The 23,178-nt window shown below is 61.1% G+C and overlaps 3 protein-coding genes across 7 annotated transcripts in view; 1 reads left to right on the top strand and 2 right to left on the bottom strand.

Annotated features, from left to right (window-relative positions):
• Window positions 1-2,184, top strand: part of ADD1 (adducin 1) — an 88,014-nt gene extending 85,830 nt beyond the window's left edge. For 4 of the 5 annotated variants that reach the window (XM_068975123.1, XM_068975125.1, XM_068975124.1 and 1 more), the window contains one exon: window positions 466-2,184. In XM_068975123.1, coding sequence (XP_068831224.1) covers window positions 466-818 — 353 coding nt within the window. In that variant the 3' untranslated portion in view covers window positions 819-2,184. The remainder of the gene's footprint in view (window positions 1-465) is intronic. The other variant, XM_068975126.1, reaches the window with a different exon arrangement.
• Window positions 2,083-6,499, bottom strand: MFSD10 (major facilitator superfamily domain containing 10). Its single transcript, XM_068975128.1, has 13 exons — window positions 6,437-6,499; window positions 5,806-6,023; window positions 5,602-5,698; window positions 5,349-5,452; window positions 4,898-5,056; window positions 4,656-4,817; window positions 4,293-4,401; window positions 4,082-4,193; window positions 3,793-3,901; window positions 3,615-3,705; window positions 3,294-3,341; window positions 3,122-3,211; window positions 2,083-2,993 (listed from the first exon to the last, which is right to left on the bottom strand). Exons 2-13 carry the CDS (start codon window positions 5,977-5,979, stop codon window positions 2,878-2,880), a joined length of 1,371 nt encoding a protein of 456 aa, XP_068831229.1. The 5' UTR covers window positions 5,980-6,023; window positions 6,437-6,499; the 3' UTR covers window positions 2,083-2,877.
• A 1,839-nt stretch (window positions 6,500-8,338) lies between these two features.
• On the bottom strand, window positions 8,339-23,116 carry NOP14 (NOP14 nucleolar protein). Its single transcript, XM_068975236.1, has 18 exons — window positions 22,850-23,116; window positions 20,323-20,457; window positions 19,732-19,873; window positions 17,904-18,046; window positions 17,307-17,441; window positions 16,539-16,661; window positions 15,498-15,629; window positions 14,927-15,194; window positions 14,345-14,475; window positions 13,771-13,856; window positions 12,844-12,979; window positions 11,769-11,870; window positions 11,192-11,345; window positions 10,386-10,545; window positions 9,721-9,868; window positions 9,196-9,314; window positions 8,935-9,090; window positions 8,339-8,719 (listed from the first exon to the last, which is right to left on the bottom strand). Exons 1-18 carry the CDS (start codon window positions 23,039-23,041, stop codon window positions 8,620-8,622), a joined length of 2,562 nt encoding a protein of 853 aa, XP_068831337.1. The 5' UTR covers window positions 23,042-23,116; the 3' UTR covers window positions 8,339-8,619.
• Between the last annotated feature and the right edge of the window lie 62 nt (window positions 23,117-23,178).

The raw sequence follows: 23,178 nt of genomic DNA, 5'->3' as shown, positions 1-23,178 counted from the left end.
GGTGATGTTGATGCCAGTCTGGGAGTTCACTCGGGGCTCTCCATGAACTGCCGTGGGTTCGTGTTCTCCTTGGCGGGAGAGCAGGTGTCGTGGATACAAATTGAGGCGTCAGTTCAGGACCACTAATGCCCGCCCTCTAGTGGTTCAAGTGTTTAAGGCAGAACATTGCAGTCCTGAGAGCGTTTCCGGGCCTTTCATCACTCTGTCCCCGCCTGGGGACTGAGCCCCAGGACCGAGCCTGGTGTTGTCAGCCCGCTGTCCATGAGAAGGAGCTAAAATCCACCCTGAGGCCAAGCCCACGGCTCACTGTGGGCTGCACCCAGCCTCGGGGTAGAGTAGACTCGGTGAGAGCTCCTTGCTCTGCTCTAGAGTCCCTTCCAGGGCAGCGTCTGTGCAGGGCCCTTGGGAAGCCGGGAGACCCGGGCGGCCGCTCTGTAACCCTGTCTCTCCCGCCCCACCCACCAGACCTGCCGCGGGAGCCACCGTCCGGAGACGACAGTGATGCCGCCACCTTCAAGCCGACTCTGCCCGACCTGTCCCCTGATGAGCCTTCAGAAGCGCTCGGCTTCCCGACGTTGGAGGAGGAGGAGGGGCTGGCTGAAGCCAGGGCCCCTCCAAGCCCCGCCGGGTCCCCCTCCAGGTCCCCCCCGGCGGCCAGCCCCGAGCCAGCCCCAGCCCAGGTGGCTGAGGAGGCTGCCTCCCCAGCAGCCGAGGACCCTGGCAGTGATGGGTCTCCGGGCAAGTCCCCATCCAAAAAGAAGAAGAAATTCCGCACCCCTTCCTTCCTGAAGAAGAGCAAGAAGAGGAGCGACTCCTGAAGGCCCTCCCTGCACACCCCGGCGCCGCCAGACTGTCCCCGACCACACCACGTGCCCGGCGCCCTGTGTAATGGGCGCAGAGGCCCATCCCTTGTGTAGCTAGCGCCTCCCTCGGTGTGACCAACCCCCACGTAGACCGGTGCTAACCTCGTGTGCGTGCAGCGGCCTGGCCCGCAGCCTCGGGTTCTGGGGGAGATGTGGCCTCCGTGTCCACCTCCGAGCCAGCCCTGACCTGCAGGGGTCAGCACCTCGGCCCCTCTTGTACTCCTCAAGGACACTGTCCCCCGGGAGCCGAGTCAGGGTCCCAGCTGGACAGGGGCAGACCTGGCTGCTCTGGCCTTGACCACTCCTGCTCTCCTTCTCTTGGGAAGTAACCCGCGCCCCATCTCTGCTAGGCTCCCCTTCACCCCCAGGTCTTAGGTGACTGAATCAGACCCATAGCTTCCTGCTGGCGTTGCCTGCTCTGTGATCCCTGTTCAGATACACAGCCTCGGTCCTGTGAAAGCGCCCCGACAGCCCAGGCCCCCAGGATGGCCTTGGAGAGGGTCAGGGCTGAGCCGGCGCCCCAGTAGCTCATGGCGCAGCTGGTGCTGGTCCCCGGTCCCCTCAGCCAGAACCAGACCTGGGGTTGCGCTCACCCCCTGGGGCCTCCTGACCTGTCGTAGGGACGGCACCTCCGAGGGGTGGTCCTGTGGCCCTCCTCAGCGGGCCTGCAGCTCCCACAGCCCCGACGGCATGCACAGGCAGCACTCTGCTTCTGCTCTCTGTCCTGGGGAGGGCCTGGCACTGAGGCGGGTCTGCACCTGAGCTCAGCTTGGCCTGGGACGCTCCTTCCCTTGGTTAGAGGGCTGCTCAGGGTGAGGGTCGGGCCCAGAGGTCCACTGACGTCCTGCGGTCACCACAAGGCCCCTCCCACCTTCCAGCGCCACATCCGTGGAGCAGAGTGGGAGGCTGCTTGGCTGGAACTTGGGGTGGCCGGGGTCTCCTCGACAGTCGGCCGTCCCAGGAGCTCCAGTGCCAGCCTGCCCCAACAGGCCCCTGGGGTGGAGGGGACCCGAGGCCGGCTGCACGGCGCTGGCCTCTGCTTCGAGCTTCCTGGCGAGCTGCTCTCTCTGTTGTCTTGTCCTGGTGGTGGTCAAGCTCCCCAGCCTCACCCTGCACTCAGTGAACCACAGGCTCCTCCTGCCCTCCCTTCCTCTCACCCCACATATGCAATGACTTTAATTTCATTTTTGTAGTTTATTTTAACTCTTTGTATCTCAACATGAAGTTTAGTTGCATATACAGACACAGGCTTGGGAGGACAGGTCCTATGGCCTTTCTTCATTGTAACATGTTTTACTCACAAATAAAATTCTTTACACAGTTTCCTTGTCTAACCTTGGGAAGCAGTCTTGCATCTTAATTCCTTTTGTTTGCTCCTTTAAAATAGGACTTCAGAAGTTTAATGTTCCAAAGATTCCAAAGTGAGCGCTTATCTCTTGATCAGCAGTTTGTCACTTTGGACCATTGGGGGATGCTCTGTCTGAAAAACACCCTGCCCCAGGTGTCTGCCTGTTCTTCCCCAGAGGGCGGCGTTGGGGGCTTCCGGCCAGGGCCCTGGGCAAGGGGAGGGACGTCAGGCGGCCTCCCCCCCAACCCCAGGGTAGAAGGGAAACGGCTGGGCAGAGCTTGGCACCCTGTGGTCGGTGCAGCTGGAACAGCTGTCACTCCGGCTGCTGCCCCTGGTTCCTGGGGGCCTCCAGGGTGCGGGGGGACGGGGTGTGCGCTGCAGGAAGGCACTTGGTGTGTAACAGCTGCTTTGTCATTCTGAGGCTGAGCTGAGGCCCTGTGTCGCTGAGAACTGAAGACAACACAAAGTCTGGAAGGCTTGAGTCTGATCCTGACAGGCAGGTCCATGCTGGAGTATCTTGCACCCTGGAGCTGCAAGCCCCAGGCCCCGGGGGCGGGGGGCAGGGGGCCGGAGGGGGTCAGGCGGGCAGTGGGGAGCTGGCCTGGCCCAGGACCCCCTTATCCGCGCAGTGCCCCGCCTTCACATCACCGCAGGCGGGCGGCCCAGCTACTCGGCCTTGAGTGTCCGCGCCGCGGGGCTCAGGGTCCGCAGGATGGAGAAGGGGAGCAGGAAGAGCACCGCGCACACGGTGTAGCAGACGCGGGCGCCCGCCAGCCAGTACGCTGTGGAGACAACGGGGGAGGTGACGGTGCCCCGGGCCCACCTGCCCCCTGCAGCTCGGCCAGCCACAACCCCAGCCGGGGGCTGGCCGGGCCTCCAGCATGCCCCGAGGGCCGTACCGCAGCCTCACCTGAGGCGGCCACCACGGGCCCCACGGCCCTGGCCAGGGCGCCCAGGCTCCGCAGCGTGCCCATGACCGTGCCCTTCTGCCGGGGCGAGCCTGTGGGCGACAGGGGACAGCCGTCAGGGGCCCACAGACCGCCTCCCAGGGGCTGGCCTCGCGCCAGGGCAGGGCCTCTCACCGTAGCCGGCGACCACGGAGGACAGGCAGGGGACCACGACGGCTGCGGCTGGGGAGACACCGGGGAAGACACCGGTCAGCCCGGAGGAGAGGCCGATGGAGGTGGGAGGGGCCCCAGCCCGGCCCGCCCCGCCCCGCCCCGCCCTCACCACCCGCAGGCCCCGCCCCCGCCCGGGCCGCACACCCGCAGGCCCCGCCCCCGCCCGCCGGCCCCGCCCCCGCCCGGCCCGCACACCCGCAGGCCCCGCCCCCGCCCCGCCGTCACCACCCGCCGGCCCCGCCCCCGCCCGCCGGCCCCGCTCCTGCCCGCAGGCCCACTCACCCCAGGAGTAGAGGAGCAGCCCCAGGCCCAGGATGGGCAGCGCGTGTCCCCAGCCGACGAAGAGGGAGGCGGGGATGAGCAGCAGGATGGCCTGTGGGCGGCACAGCCGGTCTGAGAGCCCCCGCTGCCTCCGCAGAGCGCGGGCACCGCCTGCCCCCAGCCCCGGGGAACTCCATACCCGCTTCACAGCCGTGATCTCCCTGCCAGGGCGGATCCGCCGGGCATAGGCTCCCTGGATGGTGGCCATGGTGAGACCGATGAAGAAAAACATCTTCCCCTGTTCTACCCTGCGAGGGGCGAGCTGTCAGCACCCCTGCCCTGCCGGTGCTGCCCTCACATGGCCAGACAGCCTGGGTGACCTCGGTCCCTGTCCTCGGGGCGCCGCGCAGTCCGCTCCAGGACCCTGGACTGGGCCCGGGGGACGCGTGTGCCGAGGTGGGGATCCGCCGGGGTTCGGGGCATCCCACCTGCTGAAGTGGAAGCGCTGGTGCACCAGGAAGCTGAGCGTGAACTCCAGGCCCGAGAACAGGAACAGGTAGAGAAAGTAGACCAGGCCCAGGCCGCGCAGGCTGCCAAGCCCTGGGGGGCAGCGAGGAGGGGCTGTGGCCCTGACCCGCATGCAGCCCCCAAGGTGGCCTGAGGGACCCCCAGCCCCACCCGCCAGCGCCCGCTCCTTACTGACTCCAGTGGGCGGGTCTGGGCCCCGCGCCACGGCCGAGAAGCGGAGCAGGGCCAGAGGGCTGAGCAGGTCCACAGCCGCCCGGAACCCCAGAGTGACGGAGGGCGCCTGCGGGGGTCGGCACTGAGGGTCCGCTAGGGGGCCTGGGGGTGGGCTTGACGAACCGCTCGGCCCCTGCATCTTGCAGAGCCCCAGCGAGGCCGGGGGGTCTGGGAACCACGGGGTCCCAGGAGGCGCTGTGCTCTCGAGAGCATCTGAACACCAGAAAGGGGGTAGCCCGGCCTCCCCAGCACCTGGAGCTGGGACACATGATGGGCATCCCCACCTGTCCCAGCCTGGGCGCTGTCTGGCTCCCACCTTACCCGCTTCTCTGGGGGCAGCGTCTCTGGCAAGAAGCACCAGATGAACAGCAAGTCAGAGACGGCGAAGAGCAGGGCCAGCCAGGGCACCGTCTCTGAGGGCAGGAAGGCTCCCAGGGTGGGGCCCAGAGTGAAACCCAGAGAAAAGGCCACCCCGATGACTGCCTGGGGAAAAGAGGGTGCTTGAGCGAGCAGGGAGACCCGAGCCCCAGAGACCCCCACCCCAAAGCCCCAGGGCCACTCACCATGCCCTTGCTGCGGGCAGACGGTGAGCCCAGGTCGGCAACGATGGCGGTGCAGAGGCTAACGTTCCCCTTGCTGATGCCGCCTATCACCCTGGAGGCCAGGAAGGCCGCAAAGCTCTTCGAGGCAGCCCACACGGCGTACGAGGTGGCCACACCTGCCTGCCCCAGGGCAGGGGCCAAGGGCAGGTGCCGTCACTTAAGGCCAGGAGGGGCCCACAGTGGGGCTGGCAGGCTGGAGCAGTACTCCTGGGACCCTGCCCTGTTCTGGAGCAGCCAAAGGCCACTTCTATGCCCAGTGACCCCTTGGCAGGAGCAGCTCTGCCACACCCTGGCTTAGCTCCAGAAGCCCCGCTCCCCCCAAACACCTCCCCCAGGGAGCACTGAGGGCCACTGAGGGGCCACGGAGGGCTCACAGCTGCCTCCCAGAGGGCTGCCAGGTGGACACGCGTACCAGGGACAGCAGCATCCCTGGACGCCTCCCCAGGCAGTCAGACACGGCCCCTGTGAGTGGTGCTGAGAGGAACTGCAGGAGCGAGAAAACGGAGCCGATCAGACCTGGAAGAGACAGAGCTCACGGTCACCACTCGGCCCGGGGAGCCCCAAGGGAAGTGGACGCTCCACGGGGAGAGGGGGCGGGCCATGCCTCAGAGCGAGAAGGTGAGAACCAAGGCGTGGGGAGGCCTCGGCCCAGCTTGAGACCGTACCTCCGAACAGGACGCTGTTGTATCTCTTCTCCACTGGCATCCCTATGGCTGCTGCAAACCAGTCCACCCCGCGCTGCCAGGAGCCGTAGAGCGGGTCCTGGGGGACGAGAAGGCGTGGCAGACTGGGGCGTCTCTGAGGGGCTGGGAGCCAGGAGCAGCCATGGCGGGGCGCAGGGGCAGTGGGGCTGGAGGGGAGGGGCTCACGTGGGCACGGCCGTGGCTCTCCAGCAGCCCAGGCAGTAGGGGCAGCAGCAGGGTGAAGGCCAGGAGGTCCAGCAGGAGGCCGAGGAAGACCACAGCGACCACGCGGGTTTCTGGTGCCGGCTGCTGGCGGATGGGCGGGCGCGGCGTGCAGCTCCCGCCGGCTCCACAGCCCATGATGGGAGCGGCTCCGAGCAGGCCCGGCCGAGCGTGTGACAGGTCTGCACAAGAGCACGGTGCACGAAGGCACGTCCAGTTACCCGGCCCCGACGCCCACCCACCTTCGCCCGCGAAGTGTCCCCAACCCACTCACTGCCAGAGCGCCCCTGAAGGATCTGCCTGCCCCGTTACCGGCTGTCGCTCTGTGCGCCCTGCCCCCGACCCTGGGCAGCAGGAAACGCAAGCTGTGGGGGAGTTACGCAAAGAAACGGCCGGCCTGGGAGGCCGACCAAGCGGGGGCCGGGCGGGGCATCGTGGCCCCGGCACCTCCCGGCCCCCGCACCCACGGTCCCGGGCGGAGCGGTCGGGGAAACCCAGGCCCAGGCGGGAGCAAGGGGCAGCTTGATGAGCCGGAGAACGACCCCCGCCCGCCCCGCCCCGCCCCGCCCCTGCCGCGGCCGCGCGCAGTACAGACCAGGGGATGGATGGACTGACGGATGGACAGACTGACGGATGGACGGACGGAAGGACGGACGGACGGACGGACGGACGGACGGACGGACGGACGCACGCGCAGAGGACCGCCGGGAGGGGCGGGTGCGCAGACCCCGCCCCGCCCACCCGGAAGCCGGCGTGGTTCCCCGCTCGGAAGTGGGCGTGGTTTCATAATCCGGAAGTGGGCGGACCGCCGCGATCCCTCTTCCGGGCACTGGGCCGGGCCTCACCAGCTCCGTCCTGGACCGGTTTCCTGGCAGGAACGGGTGCGATCGGGGGCGCCTGACAGATGCAGCCCCATTTGCCCCCAGATTCTGCGCCCGAGGGACGACCCGCCCGCTGAGGACCCTAGGGCTTTGGGTGACCCGTCCGGAGGGCGGGGTCCATCCTGGCCGGACCCTCCTCGCGCCGTCCGCCCCGGCCAGAGGCCTGCGTCCGAAATACAGCTGCGGAGTCGGCGCGGGGACGCGGGCTCGCCCGCACTCGGGCCGCAGCGGGGACGGTGGGGCGTGGAGGCGGGATTGTCCGGCGTCCCGCCTGTCCGGGGTCACCGGGGAGGGGCAGCTCCCCGCATGGCGCCTGGGGGCCTGGCTTGGGCTCCCCTAGCAGCCGGAGGGCCTGCCTGCACCTCCCGCTTCCCGTCCGACTCTTGAAATGCAGGCGTCTGTGGTCGAGCCGACCAGGACAGGCCACCCCCTCCTGACTGCTCGACACTAATGCACTCCTCTGTAGACGACACGAACTTCAAATAAGCCTCACGGCAGTCCCTTTTCCCGTCGTACAGCTGTTTCCCTTGAGTACCAGTCCGCTCTCCCCGAAAAGCAGGCACGGCTCAGGCATGACGGCGGAGCTGAGATGGCTAGGGGCTCTCAGAGCAGCCCTATCTGGCGCCTGGCCAGACGGTGACAGCTGCCGTCACCACCACCTTCTTCCCAGACCCTCTATAGGCCCCCTCGGCCTGGAGGAGGCAGGGCTGAGACGGACATGCCGCCTAGTACTAACCTTTTCCAGGACAAGGCCTGCAACGGGGTGCAGAAGCCTGGGCCGGGCCGAGGTGGCGATGCAGGGTGACACGGGGCCCGGAGCTCGGGCCGATTCCCCTCCCAACAGAACTCGGCAGCAATACCTCGGCGCCCAGCGCCGGGTGAAATACCAGCGGCTGCCCTACAAGTTTACATGAGGTGGAACCTTGAGGCTGCACAGCAGGCCGGGCTACCCAGCAAGGAGAAGCCCACCCCACTTGTGGCTCCGACACCCACCAGGGCCTGAGATCTGTGGCGTCACCCGCCTGGCGGACACCTACGGGAACAGTCCTAGGGGGACAGCAGAGAGGACGAACGCTTATCCGCGGGGGCCGTCCCCACTCCCCTCCGCCTGCTCCCAGGGGGCGCTCTGGCCCCAACACTGCCTACTGCTGCCCAAATCACTCTTGACTCCCACCAGCCTCCGCTCTGCTGAGGAGGTCTGAATTGGTCACCCTCTTTCTCATCTTGCACGTGCCCAGTCTGGCCGATCGATCCTCAGACCTCTCGTGGTCACTTCTGTGGCTTGCGACCCCAGGGACGGGCTCCCTGATGTGAATTCTAGGGCCATCTATAGCTCCAAGGCCTCCGCCACATGCCCTGGGGCCACATGGGGAGCCAGCATTCTGTGCAAGGCTGCAGCCCCAGGGCCACAAGTGTGGGCAGGCAGCTCCTGTGTCCTTATAGAGCCGCCTGGGTCCACGCAACCCAACCCCTTTCGCCTTCCCCAACAGTCAGCCACCCAAGGCTGGATTAGGGTGACACCAATCACAGCTGCTGGGTGCCAGGGAAACAGGTGACTTTTCTGACTTCTAAACTGTGTGCAAACTTGTTTCATTGATAACTGAAAATTATGTAACATTATAAATACCACTGCAAATTACACATGGAGGCACGTGTGCCTGATTGACCAGAGACGCTGGCCAGGACCCCACCGGCCCCAAGCCTTGTGATGGAACTCAGGACTGTCTGGAAACCATGCCCAGGTGTCATGCACAGTTTATCGGCACGCTGCTCAAGTGCAATTCGTCAGGAGAGGCTTCTTAACAGGAACGAAGTACAGGAGAAAACTCTGGCATTAGAGCCAGCAGCCCCTGGTGTTCAGTATACAGTATCTCCTTGTCTTTTTATAAAATATAGTTTATTTTTTGAACTTCTTCCTCTTCAGAGCCTTCCATTCACCTTCCTGTGTGGCCAGGCTGTTAAAAAGTTGCTTCACTTTTCGTTTTCTTTCCGCATCCCTTAAAAAAAAACAAACCCATCTTTTGATTACTTTTTGGGAAACATCTTGCCCTTTTTCACATCTGAACCAGCAAGTGAGATCCACGTGGGGCCGGTGACTCAGTCCAGGACACGTGGAGGACAAGTGAGCGAGACAAACCCCCAGGCTGCCCTCCGCCCCGGCCTGGCCGTGGGGTGCTTGCATCGGGGTTGCGGGAGCGCCCGCCCCGCTTACCGCTCCCTGATCTCCGAGAGCCGCGTGCGGGCCAGGAACTGGCTGTCCTTGCGGATCTCCCTGACGGCGCCTCTGAACTCCCGCCTGTGCTTGTGGATCAGCCTCCGCTGCTCCTGCTCCTCCTTGGTGCTGCCCTGCTTCCTGCCGAACTCCAGGCTGAGGGTGCAGAGGCCGATGCAGGAGGCCGCCCCGGCAGTGGCCCTGGACCCCCTGAACCCCCCCGGGCCCCCCGGGCTGGGGTGCTGGGCCCTCGGGACTCACACTTTGACAAGCCGGGGGGTGAACAGTTTCAGCGGCACCGGCTTGCTCTTCTCACAGACCAGCGGCCGATAGTGCCTTGGCTGGTTTTCCATCTCCGACAGAACGCTCCGGCTCAGCTCCTGCAACGCCGAGAAGCTCACACAGATGGCCCCCCACGGGCCGGCGCTCCACCCTCCCGCTGCCCCTTCCCCGAGCCCCTCGGAGCCACGGCAGCCTCAGTGCGCGGCCTGGCGGGACCCCAGGCCCACTGAGACCCATCGAGTGACAGAACTGAGCCTTCCCCCCCGAGGAGCCTGACAGAGCGGGGCGGCCCGTGGGGGCCGCATGACGGGGACTGACCGCACCCACACGCGGGGTGCTCCTGGGCCAGGAGGGCACCTCTCCCAGCTGCTTGTCGCACAGCAGCAGGCGCAGAACCCGCTGGCCGGGGGCTCTGGCTGTCGGGGGCGTGTGGCAAGGGGCGGCCCCCTGGAGCCTCTGAGTGGAAACACCAGCCCGCCCGCCCGCACCCAGACCCAGCCTCACCTGGAGCGCAGGAGGGCAGCAGCGGGTGGCCAGGTGCTCCATCAGGAGGGCTCGGAGGGGCCGCGTGATGTCGTGGAAGGAGGGCAGGAGGCCGTAGGTGACCACACAGCGCCTCACCAGAGCCAGACACACGGCCAGGCAGGACAGCCTGCAGGACGAGAGTGGCCCCAGTCACCCAGAGCCCAGCAGCTCCCCGAAGGTGGAGGCCTCCCCTATGCGGGCTAAGCCATGTCTCCAGGTCAGACATGTGCCCTGAGCAGTGGCTGCGGGGGACGGTGGGAGCTGAAGACGACATCCTATGTCCCCGAGCAGGAAGAAGGCTTTGGGACACGCAGTGACAACTGACGAGAGTGGCTCCACCTTGGTTTTTGTTTAAACAGAAGAAAATCAAGTTGAGCAACCCACATACATGGGAGAGACCCAGGAAAACTGACTCACTCACTATGATGGCCGAAGCCCTCATCGTAAATAAACCTCACTTTGCTGAACTCATCTGTTGGGTCTAATAGCTTTCTGCGGAACCCTGCGGATTTCCTACAGGTAAACCCAGTGAGCAGTGGTGACGCGGGGCACCTTCACGGTGCTGGGTGCTGTCCGGCTCCGGGCCTGGGCTCTTTTAAAGTCCAGGCTGGTGCCACAGCCCACAGCCCCGGGCCCACATGTACCTGGCGTGGTTGGCCTCCGTCTCAGTCTGGGCTTCCAGGCCGCCTGCCCACTGGAGGGGGAGGCTTCTCCTCTGCCACGTGGCCATGTCTTCCTCATCAGAAACCAAGAGCAACTCCGAGTTCTTCCCAAGTGCTCTGAAAGGGTGCACCAGAGTGTAACCTGGGTTCCGGGCGGGACAGGGAGAGACGGGCTGAGGTCATGGGCTGCAGGCAGGCTCCGGAGGGCGAGGCCTTCGGGAGTTCCCTGGACAAGCATGCCCTGTGTTTACCACCAGAGACGACAGACAGCTCTGGCAGGGGCACCTGGGCAAGTCCAAGTGCGGTAGTCCCTGCCCTTGTGGGCACACGGGACTGAGCATCGGAAAGCAGAGGAGGGTGAGGGGCCCCTCAGGAGAGCTGGCCGGGCGGGGGCAGGATGGAGTCTGACCACGTGGAGACAAGTGAAGGGAACGATGAACCGTAACCATCGCTCCATCCCCGATACTGCTTCCACTCACGATCCACCCACAACACCGCGCTCCCGCGTTTCTGGTGCCGAGGCTGCCACCTGGGGGTCCTTTACCGCACTCGGCTCACTTGTGCCACGTGGAGAGAGGCTACTGTGCACAGCACACCCCGTGTGACCCTCACTTCACACAGGGTGTGTGCACACGTCCACACGAGCGGAAAGGCTGCCCTGGACAACAGCGCTTTCGTCTTCTAACTTTCCCACGCTCTGAGCTTTCTACTTTTTTGACTATGAATTACTTCCGAAGCCTTTAAATTTCCACCAATATACTTGAAAAAGCTCCCTGAAACCAACTCACCTTGGCTCTGCTTGTTTGGAGTTGCCATGTGAAGAATTCCAGCGAGAAAATTGATGAGCTCAGGAATGAACCTCTGGGACAGAGCCACGTAGTCCAGGAACACACAGCACACGAAGAGCCCCTTGACCACGTCCTGCAGTGACTGCACAGGGCACTGGGGACGGGCGCAGGGCTGGTCAGGAACGTTCCGGAACACCTGCTGGCAGGCACCCAGCTTCCCCGGGGCTGTGGACTCCGCAGTGGAGCAGAGGTGGACAAGAGGCCCCGGAGACGGGGCTCTGTGACCACGAGGTCCACCACTCGTGGGGAACCAGTTATAACCCCCACAGTAAGCGGGCACCGACCACACGCCCACTGAGGAGAAGGCACAGTTTGGACTCTTAAGGCCAACAGGGGCCTGACGCGATGCCGTGCCACTGTCCTCCAGGGGCGCGCCCCGTCACCCTGTCTGGAGGGGCCCTGGCAGTGGTACTGCCGGCCTGCTGTGCTCACAGGCCCTGGCAGGTGAGTTTTGTTCAGTCACGGCCCTTGCACAGTCCAAGGGGGGGCGGGCTCCGACGGGGAGGGCCTGACGCACCTTGGTGAGCAGCTGGCTCAAGCACAGCAGCGCAGGCGTGGCGACCGGGTGCCAGAAGTCAGAGGTCGGGAACAACATCCCAGCGATCTTCAAGTGAATGAGCTGGAGAGGAAGGCCACCACCCAGATCAGAGGAGGGACGCACAGGACAGCCTGTTGTGCACCTCCACGCTGATCAGAAGCAGACCCCCACCCGCTGGGGACAGTGACCCATGCTGCCAGGACACTAACCCCAGACAGGCGGGAAGCAGAGGCTGACACCCCAGGCCCTAAACAGCATCCTGTCACCTCGCCACCAACCAGTTGGCAGAAAGGCCACGAGCTGGTCACACAGCCGCGACCCTCACCTCAAAGCTGCCTTTAAACCCCTCCCCGGAAGCCCGTCGGGAGTCTGGGTCTTTTGCGCACGAGCGGCCCGCCCTGTCCGGCTCCTGCGGTGAAGGCTGTGCCGTCCTCCCCGGCGCCCGCGTCCGCTCCTGGCTCTGTGAGCGTAGGGCAAGCGTGGGCCCAGTTTGGTTCAGTGACATCAACTGAACCCTCACACCAGCCTACGGGCCACGGAGCCCTGCCGCCATGGCTCCCGCCCGCAGCGGGGAGGCCCGGCCCCCTGCAGGAAGCCACGGACGCCGGCTCAGGCCCCTGCTTGAGGAGCCTGTTAACCACCAACACAAAGCCTGGACTCGAGGGTTCCTGCCAGTCGCCGTTAGCTCATTTTCAACACAGACAGCAAACAATGAGATAACTGAGCAGGATCCCTCCCGTGAGCAGACAGGATCACAGCCCTGGAGTGTGTGAAACCTCAGAAACCTCAGAGCGGTCAAAGATCGCCGGCAGGAGCAACCTGCCCACGTGCTCATCCTCAGGTGCGAACGGCTCTGTTCACAGAGAAAGCAAAGCAGGAACCCTGTCGCCAAGCACACGGCAGCTCGCTGCTAACCGCCAGCACTCTTCCCAGGTCTGGTCCTGTGCGATCCCTGGATGGCCCTAGAGGCTCTGGGCAGACACCCCCTCGAAGCCCCCACCCTCCATGCCAGGACGCCACGCGGGGCGGCCGATGTCCACAAGCCCCCGCTCACCACGTCCAGGCCCGGGAAGGCTGCCCGGCCTGTGGTCTCAACGGTCCTTTCCATCTCGTGCATGGCGTCTCGGAGGACAAATTTCATGGCATCACTTGCAGACTCAGGAAACATCTGGCAAAGGTTATACAATGGCCTGTTAATCAGAAACACAGGTCAGGGAGGATGTCTGCAGGGAACAAAAATGAGAAACCCCACGTTCACCATTCTGCTGTGGTGTCAGCTGCCTACTGAGCTGGAGCCGGAAGCCCTGACTCTTGCACCTGGCAGGCCGTCCTGGTGGTCCAGGAACTTTTCCAATTGTGTTTGCGATAATCTGGACTCATTTTCACCTTTTCCTAGAATCCTGGTTGTAACTTTCCGGCAGTAGTGGCAGAGTGAGCCCTGTCTGTACAAGTTACAGCCCGGGGAGCACGTCCCATGCGTCCTGAACCCACGGACGCCTCACCAGCTCTCCTGGGGGCAGAGGCTGGCACGGGCGAGGGTGTGCAGCCCAGGCTGGCCCGGGGTGTCTGCTCTCACCACCCCCCGCCTCCCAACTCAGCACCCTGCCCACTGCATCTTCCTCCAGCCAGCAGGGCCCCGGAGCCAGCGGCTCTGCCCGCAGGGGCCCTCTGGCACAGGGTGTAGCCCCAGCCCAGAGCCCCCACGGAGGCAGGAGCAGACAGCAAACAAACAGATGAGCCATCAAATACTCCGAACAAACCTGAAGGGGCGCAACTGTCACGGGTCCATTTGTTCACCCTTTAAAAAGCCCCCTCCCCAGGGCGGTGGGGGAGCACGCAGACGGGACCAAGGGGTGGAGCTCGCCACGGGTGCGCGGCCAAGGCGGCATCCGCGACGCCGAAGCTACTGTAAGGCTTCACTAAATGGCATAGAACTTGTTCAACTCGGCCCCCGGTTCCAGATAACCCCGTTTCCACTCACACGACCAGCCTGTCAATGACGCCGAGGTCTGGGGGGTCGCTTGCAGCCAGGTCTCCAATGTATTCCAGAAGGAAACCGAACAGTTTCTGCAGGAACAGGGTAGGTCAGTGCTCAGGGCGAGCCCGGAGAGAGCCCCACCCAGGACACCCGCCCCCGCACCCCTAAACGGCTGGGGGTGCCGAGTGCCACAGGGACGGGTGTGTGATGCGGGCAGGCTGCAGGACGGGGAGTGTAGGGCCCGGGCGTGGCTCCCTCGGCCGGGAGGCGACACCACACTCCTGGAAGGAGAACGGGAGCGGCCCCGCTGCGGTCAGCGCGAGGTGTTACTGGGAGAGGACAGGCACACGCCCAGCACCCACTCCCCGGACCCTCACGCGGGGCGGACTCGCAGTGGGCAGTGCTGGGGCTCCCCTCACACCCCCGGGCCTGCCACAGACCCGGAGCCGACACCCATCCAGGCCTGCCCCCACGGAAAGCAGCCGGCTGCGAACACGGTGAGTGCTTGGTGGCCGCTGGTGCCACGGCTGCCAGGCCTCTGCCCGCTCCCAGCGCCACAGGGGAACAGCCAACGTACTTCCAGCTTCGCTTTGTTCCCCACTGCGAGGCTGGGGTGGTTGCATTTCTGAATTCTCTCCACAACCAAAAGCTGGTCTTCCGTCGATTTTCCGGACAGTAAAGACTTCAGTTCCTCGCAGGATTCAGGAACTATCACAATAACAAACAAAAAGTACAAAGCACGCCCCACACTTAACTTGCATAATGAGAACTACGCACATTTCTGGTAACACAAACGTGAATACTGAACACAAACTCAGTAGCAGGACCTCGTTCACTTCCCCCACAGAGACAGTTCTGCCTGTGTCATAGAAACCCTTGTCTTGTGTGATCATCACGAGTTCCGACAGATCCCCCCGGCAGCCCTCAGCACTACGGAGTCACACAACAACGGCCAAGAGGCCACCCGGAGCCCTGGGGTCAGGCCCAGGGGACACTGCGGAGAAGGATGACCGAGTCTGTCTGTGAGCCGGGCCGGTGCAGATGGGCAGGGTGGGCGTGTGGGGGTCGGCCCCGCCCCCGCTGCTAACACGGCCCAGCCGGGCCAGCCTCGCCAGGTCCCCCTGCTACTCGGAAACCTCAACACCAGGGGTTTGCCAACCTGCGAAGGTGTAGGGCAGCTGGGCCCTGGCCGCCGCCCGGTCGTCCCTTGGCAGCCGCTCTCCGGGGCTTGGACGCTGACCCCCCTGGGGCCGCTCGTGTGCGTCCTCGCTCTCGGCGTCAGACTCCAGGTCCGAGTGGCCGTCTGGGCTGTCGCTGTCCTCCGGGCCCCCCTCGCTCCAGCCTTCGCCCTCCTCCTCTTCGTCCTCTCCACTCTCCCCGCCACTGGCGTCCCCACTTGGCTCCTCCTCGACGTTCATCTTTCCATCCTGCAAACGGAGGGCAGACACCAGACACGTTGGTGCTCTGGGACAGCGGCCATCACGGCTGTGGCCGCGCCTGAGGGCCAGGGGCCTGGGTGCACTGGGCCTCTCCCACCCTCTCGTGGCTGCTGCACGTCCTGGGGCTCAAGGCCTGGGACCCGCACTCTGCGGTCCCTGCCACCAGGACTCTGGGCAGAGAAGCTAGCTGTTTCTAGAAAGACAGTTCCTGTCTGTGGTAAAGCTATTATGTGAGAAACCAGAAAATCTGCCACTTTAAATGAAAACCAGGAAAGAAAGCAAACACCTCACTTTGTAAGAAAGCAAGCGCCGGTCATCTGTGTCCAGCATGAAGCCATCGTTCAGGTCGTCAGCCGACAGGTGCTTCGGTCTCTTGCTGTGCGCATCCTCCTCTCTCCCGAGCATCCTCCGGAGCCTCTCAGCCTGAGCAGGAGGAGGGTCGCCGCTGAGCGCACGCCGGGCAGGAATACCAGCTGCCTGGCAGCCCCAGCCTCGCAGCTGCGTCAGGCCTGCCCTCTGCTTTCTGTCTTCAGCCAGACAGGGAGGCCCTCAGCATGCATCATATGGAACACTTATTCAACAAAAATAAAAACTAGTATTTCAGCAGAAATATGTTCTGGTCACAAGGAAGGAAAAACCATGTTAGACTGAGGTTTCTCTGGCCAAGTGACGCCGGCCAATCGGAGTGAACTTCACTCGCCGCCAGACCCCAGGAGAGGAACCCCACACCCTATGCTGAGGCCTGAAACCGGTGGCCCGGCCCTGTCTCCATCTGAGCACAGGCAGCCCCCGGCAGGGGCAGGAATGGCCAGAAGCGCAGGAGCACGCCTCTATTTCGTGTTTGTTCGTAACATACGGAAAATTTAAAAAACTTTTAAGAGAAAAACGTGAGACAGGAGTGCACTCTATCGCCAGCAGCTGTTTTAAGGTAAATTAATTAGGAAAAAATGTCATTTTTGTTATATTGAGTATTATCTGCCTTTTTTTTTTGCTTATAGTCAAAAATACAGTAAACCAGTATTTTAGGGCTTCCCTCATAGCTAAGTTGGTAAAGAATCTGCCTGTAGTGCAGGGGGTCAGAAGATCCCTGGAGGAGGGCATGGCAACCCACCCCAGTATTCTTGCCTGGAGAATCCCATGGACAGAGGAGCCTGGCGGGCTACAGTCCACGGGGTCAGCCCATGGGGTCAGCCCATGGGGTCACAAGAGTCGGACTTATCAACTAAACCATCACCCTCATCACCGCAGTAAACAAACAGAAACTTTTCCACAGGCCATAATAGAGCCCACCGATAAAAGGCTTCCCAGGGCGCACCCCAGCCCCGCCAGTACCTCCAGGCGGCTGAGGCGCTCCTGCTCCTCCCTGGCCAGCTCCTCCTCCGTTTTCATCCTGCTAGAGGGCTGCGCTTTCATTTCAAAGCCGAGCTCACGAACCATCACGTCGTATGCATCAGGCTAGGGCAGACAGAAGAGCTTTTTTAATAGAAAAGACTTGCCTGACTAGCTCTCCACACGTGCTGGTCGTGGCTGGTCGCTGTTGCGGAAGAGGCCAAACCTCGTCCTGAGTCTTCTGCTTGTGTGACAGACTGGTCCTGGTCAGGCTTGGCAGACACTTCCAGGCCATATACAAAAACTCTTCTCCAAACACATCTGCTTTAAGAAAACTAACCCTTGCCCATTTAGGCTTTAAGCCCCCAAACAGGGTCTTGGGGAAAGAACAGTGAGGTCAACGCACAGATGTGCCGACGGCCACAGGGGAGGCTGGTGGAATACTACTATTTCTTAGAAGCCAGTGACTTGAAGACTGCTCTTTTTCCACGCCTTAGACTAAAATTCGGATACCACCTGAAGGCCTTCCCCCACCCCAAGTCTTCCTAATCCCAAGAAACCACCATTTTCTTCAGCATCATTTTTCTGGAGTAAATATTGAAATAGCTTTCACTCTACTTCCACCCCAATGGAACACACATCAGCTGCCTCAATGTCAAAGTTCAACCAGATGCTCAGGTCCTAGCAAGGAGAGCAGATGCCTGGCTCCCCCTTGTCTGTGGACGAAGTGCATGGCTCGAGGCCAGGCCGAGTGAGACGTGTCCGCCCCACCTTGGGCTTCTCCTTTCCGCCTCCACTCTCAGACTTGGGCGTCTTGCGGGCCAGGAGAGCCTGGACTTCTTTCCAGTCTTGGTCTAGCTTCTCTGTGAGCTCAAGGGCATCTTCCCGTTGAGCCTGTCTCTCCCTCTGGGGAAAAAGCACAGATGGAACACACCCCATTACTGTTGGTGTCCAGGCCCCACTGGACAACCGCTCAGCCAACACCCACCTTGCCGACTCAAAGAGACCATGAGAAAGGAGCCTCTCAGGAGCCCACCAGGCAGAACCAAGTCCCCGCTGTGAGGCTGCTCCTCTGGGTGCTCTGAGCAGTCGGCAAAGCAGTGATGCTATGCGACTCCTGATACGCGCCAAACCCAACTCAATACACACATCCCCCCGCCCCAAATCAAACTCCCAACCACAAGAAACCATCAGGGTACCTGCCCGATGGCGTTAACACGCATCCTGCGCTCCTAGTCAAGTGAACACTTTCATTAGATTCACAGATAGTTTTAATACAACCTAAAACCGCCCAGCGAAAAAAGGCTGGGGGCGTCCCAGCAGCGAGTCCCAAGGCGGAGCTGCCCTGGCACGACGGCAGCTGCTCACCTTCTCCTGCTTGGACCTGGCGATGAGCTCCTCAATCAGCTCCCTGCGGGACTTGGGTGGCTCCTCGCCCCCGCCAGGCTGCTGGGCGGCCTTCCCAGGGAGCGGCCCGCCTCCGCCTCCGAAGTGCGTCGCGGTCAGCTCGGCTGCAGACGGAGCAGAGAACCCCGTGAAGCCCAGGCCCACCCAGAAGTGGGTTTTGCAGCCGCTCTGCCAGTGTTTCTCTGAGCTCGGTCCTGAGAACCCATTCCACGTTCAAGAGGAAATTCTCACTGGGCGGTCACTGAGATCACAGGTACAGCGGAGCTTAAACCAGACGAGCCCCTCTGAGAAAGCCCAGAGGCACAAGAATGGGTCAGTGACTGACTGATTCCCTGCTTCCCAGCATGCTCTGCACATTAGAACGGGTCAGTGACTGGCTGACCCCCTGCTTCCCAGCATGCTCTGCACATTAGAAACCACTGTCACGTAGTGCTCTACTAACTCAAGATTGTTCACAATGTTTTCTGAAAATAAAAATTTACAAACATTCACTAACAAAGTGCTAGGACATAAAGATCCCAGAAAGGATTCTCAAAGGAAAAATAAAATCTGTTGGTGCGCTTAGTACAGGATTTAATTAGAAAATTTGAGTTGACTTTTAAGATGAAATTCTCCTAAGCAAGGAGAACACGTATTATGTAGTTGAACAAAACAGAACGTTTCCTAATGGTTCATTTTTAAAGGTACAATAAATATATTTTTAGAAGTTAACAGGCTTTTCTTGTATAAGTTACTTAGATTTTGAGGAGCTCATTATAAAAACCAGAGGACAGGAAACCTTGAAGGAACAGCTGAGTCTCCAGGACCAACACCTGGAGCTGGACTCTCGCTTTCCCCATCCACCTGTCACCAAAGCTCCTTGCAGCAACACGGCGGGGGCTGCGGACTATGCGGCCAAAGGTCATGCCGGCAAACATACAGGTACCTTCACTCACCGTGCAGGTGAGTGTGCGTCAACAGTGCGCGTGCACAAAGAGCTCTGAACAACAGAAGGTGCAAAACGAAGGGCTCTGGGGATGAACTATGTGCCTCTCTCAACCACAGAGCCTCAGCAGTCGTGCCCACCTCCTGGTGCTGCGGATGACCCACGGGCCGCCCTCATTCCCAGGCCTCCTGCCCCCGCATCACCCACAAACCAAAAGGCAGTCATGGGTTTAATGTGTTGGCTTTCCACACACCAGAAAGCAGCAGCTTTTCTGAAGATGCCGAACAGAGGATATTTTAATCTACAAGGGTGCAAACTAACGACACGATCCTGACCTTATAAAAGGGCCCAGATGATCAGACCTGAGCTGATTCTTAACTCAGTTCAGCTGCATGTCAATGTTAACTCAGCTCAATGTATATCTCCTTCATTACTCCTATAAACAAGCAGCTCAACGTTCCTTTTCCCACAAAACTGCCACAATTGGTTCTGGAGTAACTGAAGCCTAAGAACTAGATAAACACTGTCCCGGAACACACCTGGGCAGAACCGATGACTCAGTGGTAGCAAAGCAGAGTGGGTTTGCATAGAAACTGTCCCGGGATCAGCAAGGTGGGTTTTACCTACAGCTGCTGCTTGGGTCAGACAATCTCCCCAATTCTCTGAGCTCATGGGTGAAATGAGCCTGGGGTAAAGTTCAAACAAGAGAAAGGATACGGAAGTGCCATCTCAGCTTACAGAAGTCTGTATATCTTACGGACACATACACCTCTTGAAAGGTCTGTAGCTGCGTTATCTCGGTGTCTGGGCAGGAATGGCAGGAAGAGCGTCCATGAGCAGAGCTCCCAGGGGCCCGGGCCTCACCTGACAGCGTTCCCCGGTCCTCAGCGTCGCTGTCACTATCGACAATGTCATTGTGCTTTTCGATATCTGCCAAAGACTGGCCGTAATGAGTTAATTCTTCATCTTCATTTAGGTTGTAGATGCTTTTTTTTTCATGTTGTCGCTAACAAGATAGAAAAAAAGTCCATCTCCTAAAATTTCCACATCCATTTAAAGTTTTAAAAAAATTACTTTTTCCATTTTTGTGCAATGTGTCAATGTAGCTTTAAGATGATTCTGGGTCATTTGAGCAATGATTCAGATAGAAACAGAACCTACAGAAGGTAAATAAATCAACCGGCCCGTCTAAGGCGCTGGGAAATCGCACTAGGACCTCGCCACCACACCCGGACCCCCTCCAGGATGCATCACTGCTGTGCGCTCTGGCTGAGGCAGCTCTCCACCCAGCTGGTGTGTGCAGAAGGCTGTTCCCCTTGGGCCCAGCCAGGCGAGCCGCCCCACTCATGGTTCCCCGCTGTCACCCACAGAAGCGTAACTGAGCGAGGGGGACTGGCCGCCTCCTCCTGACTTCCGGGCAAGGAGACAGGAGGGGACCCTCCCCGTCTCCCCTACCTGCTGCTCCAGAGCAAACCTCTTCATCATCTTCTCCTCCGGGGTGATGCTGCTGTTGTGCTCCCCAAAGCGTTTATCTCGGAACACGCTAGACCTATCCCTTTCCTTGTACTCCTTCAGCAGAGTCTGGGTGCGCTGAAAAGCAGATCACAGAACTGTCTCTCACTGGTCCTGGCAACTCTGAGCTCTGATGACTTGGCAATCTGGGTCCCCAGAAGGGAGACACTTCCACAAGGGGACACACTGATGGTTCTAATGAACTGGAAGACACCATTTTTTATGCCTCAGGCCACTGAAACTAACAGTCCAAGTAAGACCAATCTATCGGCTACAAAAACTGATCTCAATTACTGAGCGGAAACTGCCAGACAATGGAGTCAAGAGGAGGTCAGGGACCCGGGGGATCCTCTGGAGAGTGCTGGTGCCTCGTGCCTAACACCAAAGGTTATAGCGAACCAGCAGCAACCAGAAAAGAGCAGAACAATCGAGCGCTCAGAGGCCACTCTGCGAGGTGAAGCAGCCGGACGAGCTGAGGTTGTAGCTGGCAGAAAGAGAAGCCAGGGAAGCAGGAGCTGAGAAGCTGTTTATGTCACCACCACTGATTACAGAGACTGCAGCAGCATTGCCTGTCCTTGGCTGGTTATGTTCATATACGTGCCAGTATCTGTATATATGGTCAACAGGGAGGCCTGGTGTGTTGTGATTCATGGGGTCGCAAAGAGTCGGACACGACTGAGCGACTGAACTGAACTGAACGCTAAAACCTGTGTGGGTGCTGTTGCTTCAGTGACATCTGACTCTCTGAGACCCCATGGAGTGCAGCCCGCCAGGCTCCTCTGTCCATGGGATTCTCAAGACAAGAGTACTGGAATGGGTTGCCACTTCCTCCTCCATGGCAAGGGAAGATCCTCGATCAAACCCACGTCTGCTGCACTGCAAACAGATTCGTTACCGCTGAGCTCCCAAACCAAAGCTCGCAGTGCTTTCTGGGTCATTCGTGGACACGCATGTGTTGCCCAGGAGGTGGAGACAAGAGTGAGGGCTTGGAATCCCACCGCGGCACCGCCTCCCAGTGCAGACTCTGGGAGGTGCCCACGGCCTCATCTGAAAAGGAGAGAATGGCAGTCCCTCCCTCAGTCTCCTAAGGAGAAAACAGGAGACTGAGGCTGAAGGGGGGAAGACACACCTGTCTGCTCTGGAGCTCCTGCTGCCCGCCCTGCCCCAGCCTACCCGGCGCTGTGTGGTGGACGCGTGGCAGAGTAGCCCGCCCTGAGGGGTGGTGGGGGCACGGCGGAGTCAGCTCTGAGACTGTCTTGTCTTCCACTACTGCCAGTTCCTTCAAGTGAGGATGATGTTTGATTCCATTCAAAGATAGCCGGATCGCACACTGGGACAGCACAGCTTATGAGCCCATGAAGACAGGCTCAGGGGTCACTCCACCTTTACCCCTTCACCAGAACAGAGACTAAGCAAGAGTGCTCAGTGGCGTGTAAAGCGTTCCCAGGTGTTTGAACCCAGGGCACACCCTAGCCCTTACCAGATGTGTGACTGTAGGAAATTTCCCTACCTTAATTTTTTCACTAACCTACTAATCTCTCCTCCTCAGGATGACAATAAATAGTTAAAAGCACCCAATGAGCATGTCTCAGAAGCTACATAGAGAATGCCAGCAAAATGGAATCTGAAAGTACAGAATAGTCTGGGACTGTAAGCACAAGAAAAGGGATGGCTGTGAGGTTTTCCAAAAAAGGTTAGCATTTCAGTTACCTTGCAAAGGACAAAGTCATGTGCTGCAAAAGTGAAGTCACTCAGTTGTGCTGACTCTTTGAGACCCCATGGACTGTAGCCCACCAGGCTCCTCGGTCCATGGGATTTTCCAGGCAAGAGTACAGGAGTGGGTTGCCATTTCCTTCTCCAGAGGATCTTCCCAACCCAGGGATCGCACCCGTGTCTCCCGCACTGCAGGCGGATTATTTTACCGTCGGGGCCCACCAGGGAAACCCTATGTTGCTGCACTCCTTCACCAAACATCTACTGAGCAGCCTGTGTAATCCCTTATCCTTAAATCAGCAGAGCTCAGCCTCGAGGAAGGCGGGTAAGAGGGCCCCACGGCGACCAGGGCGGCACAGAAGTGATTAGCTATGCCAGAGGGGGCTGGACCTGTGCGCTGGGGCTCCAAGGAGCGGCAGCGGTTCTGCAGGGCGATGTCGTCCCATCACACGCAGAAGCAGAAGCAAGAGGATGCACACAGTCCAGCCGACGCACGACACACACACACGGCGTCTAACTGCGCCAGGCTGTCCTGAGGACTCTCTCAGGGGACGCGTCCCACCCTTCCAGCCGCCCGCCCAGGAGCCAGGTACCATTGGCCCATCCTATGTACAGAACGGAACCAGCACCGTCGCCCGCGCGCTGCCGCAGTGGGTGGGGAGAGCAGGGCCGCGCGGCTGGTCCGGGCAGGCAGGCAGGGCAAGGGACCCCTCGGAGGACGCCCCCCCGCCCCTGGGGGGCCCGGCTCCCCGCTGACCTTCTGGAGGGCCCGCGCGCGCGACACCCCGGGCAGGCCCACGTCGTGGCGCGTCTTCCTGCCCAGAACCTGGAACTTCTGCCGGTTTACTTTCACCTCGAATGGGTTGGGGTTCGGCCTCGCCCGGCCCCCCCACGCGCCCGCCGGGGCCGCAGAGGCCTTCCCGCGCGCGGCGGACCTGGCCTTCCCCATGGCGACACACCCCGCACCTCAGGGCGCGGACGAGAAGGCGGCAGCGGCTCAGGTTCCCTCAGCAGACACGTGCGGCCTGGCAGCCTGAGACAGCCGCCCGCATCTCGCGATAACTGAGCCAGCGAGAAGTAGGAACG

This window comes from Capricornis sumatraensis, chromosome 7 (assembly GCF_032405125.1).
Source record: "Capricornis sumatraensis isolate serow.1 chromosome 7, serow.2, whole genome shotgun sequence".
Taxonomy (NCBI): domain Eukaryota; kingdom Metazoa; phylum Chordata; class Mammalia; order Artiodactyla; family Bovidae; genus Capricornis; species Capricornis sumatraensis.
The sequence above is the reverse complement of the archived record's forward strand: the minus strand, read 5'-3'. Positions and strand labels throughout refer to the sequence as shown.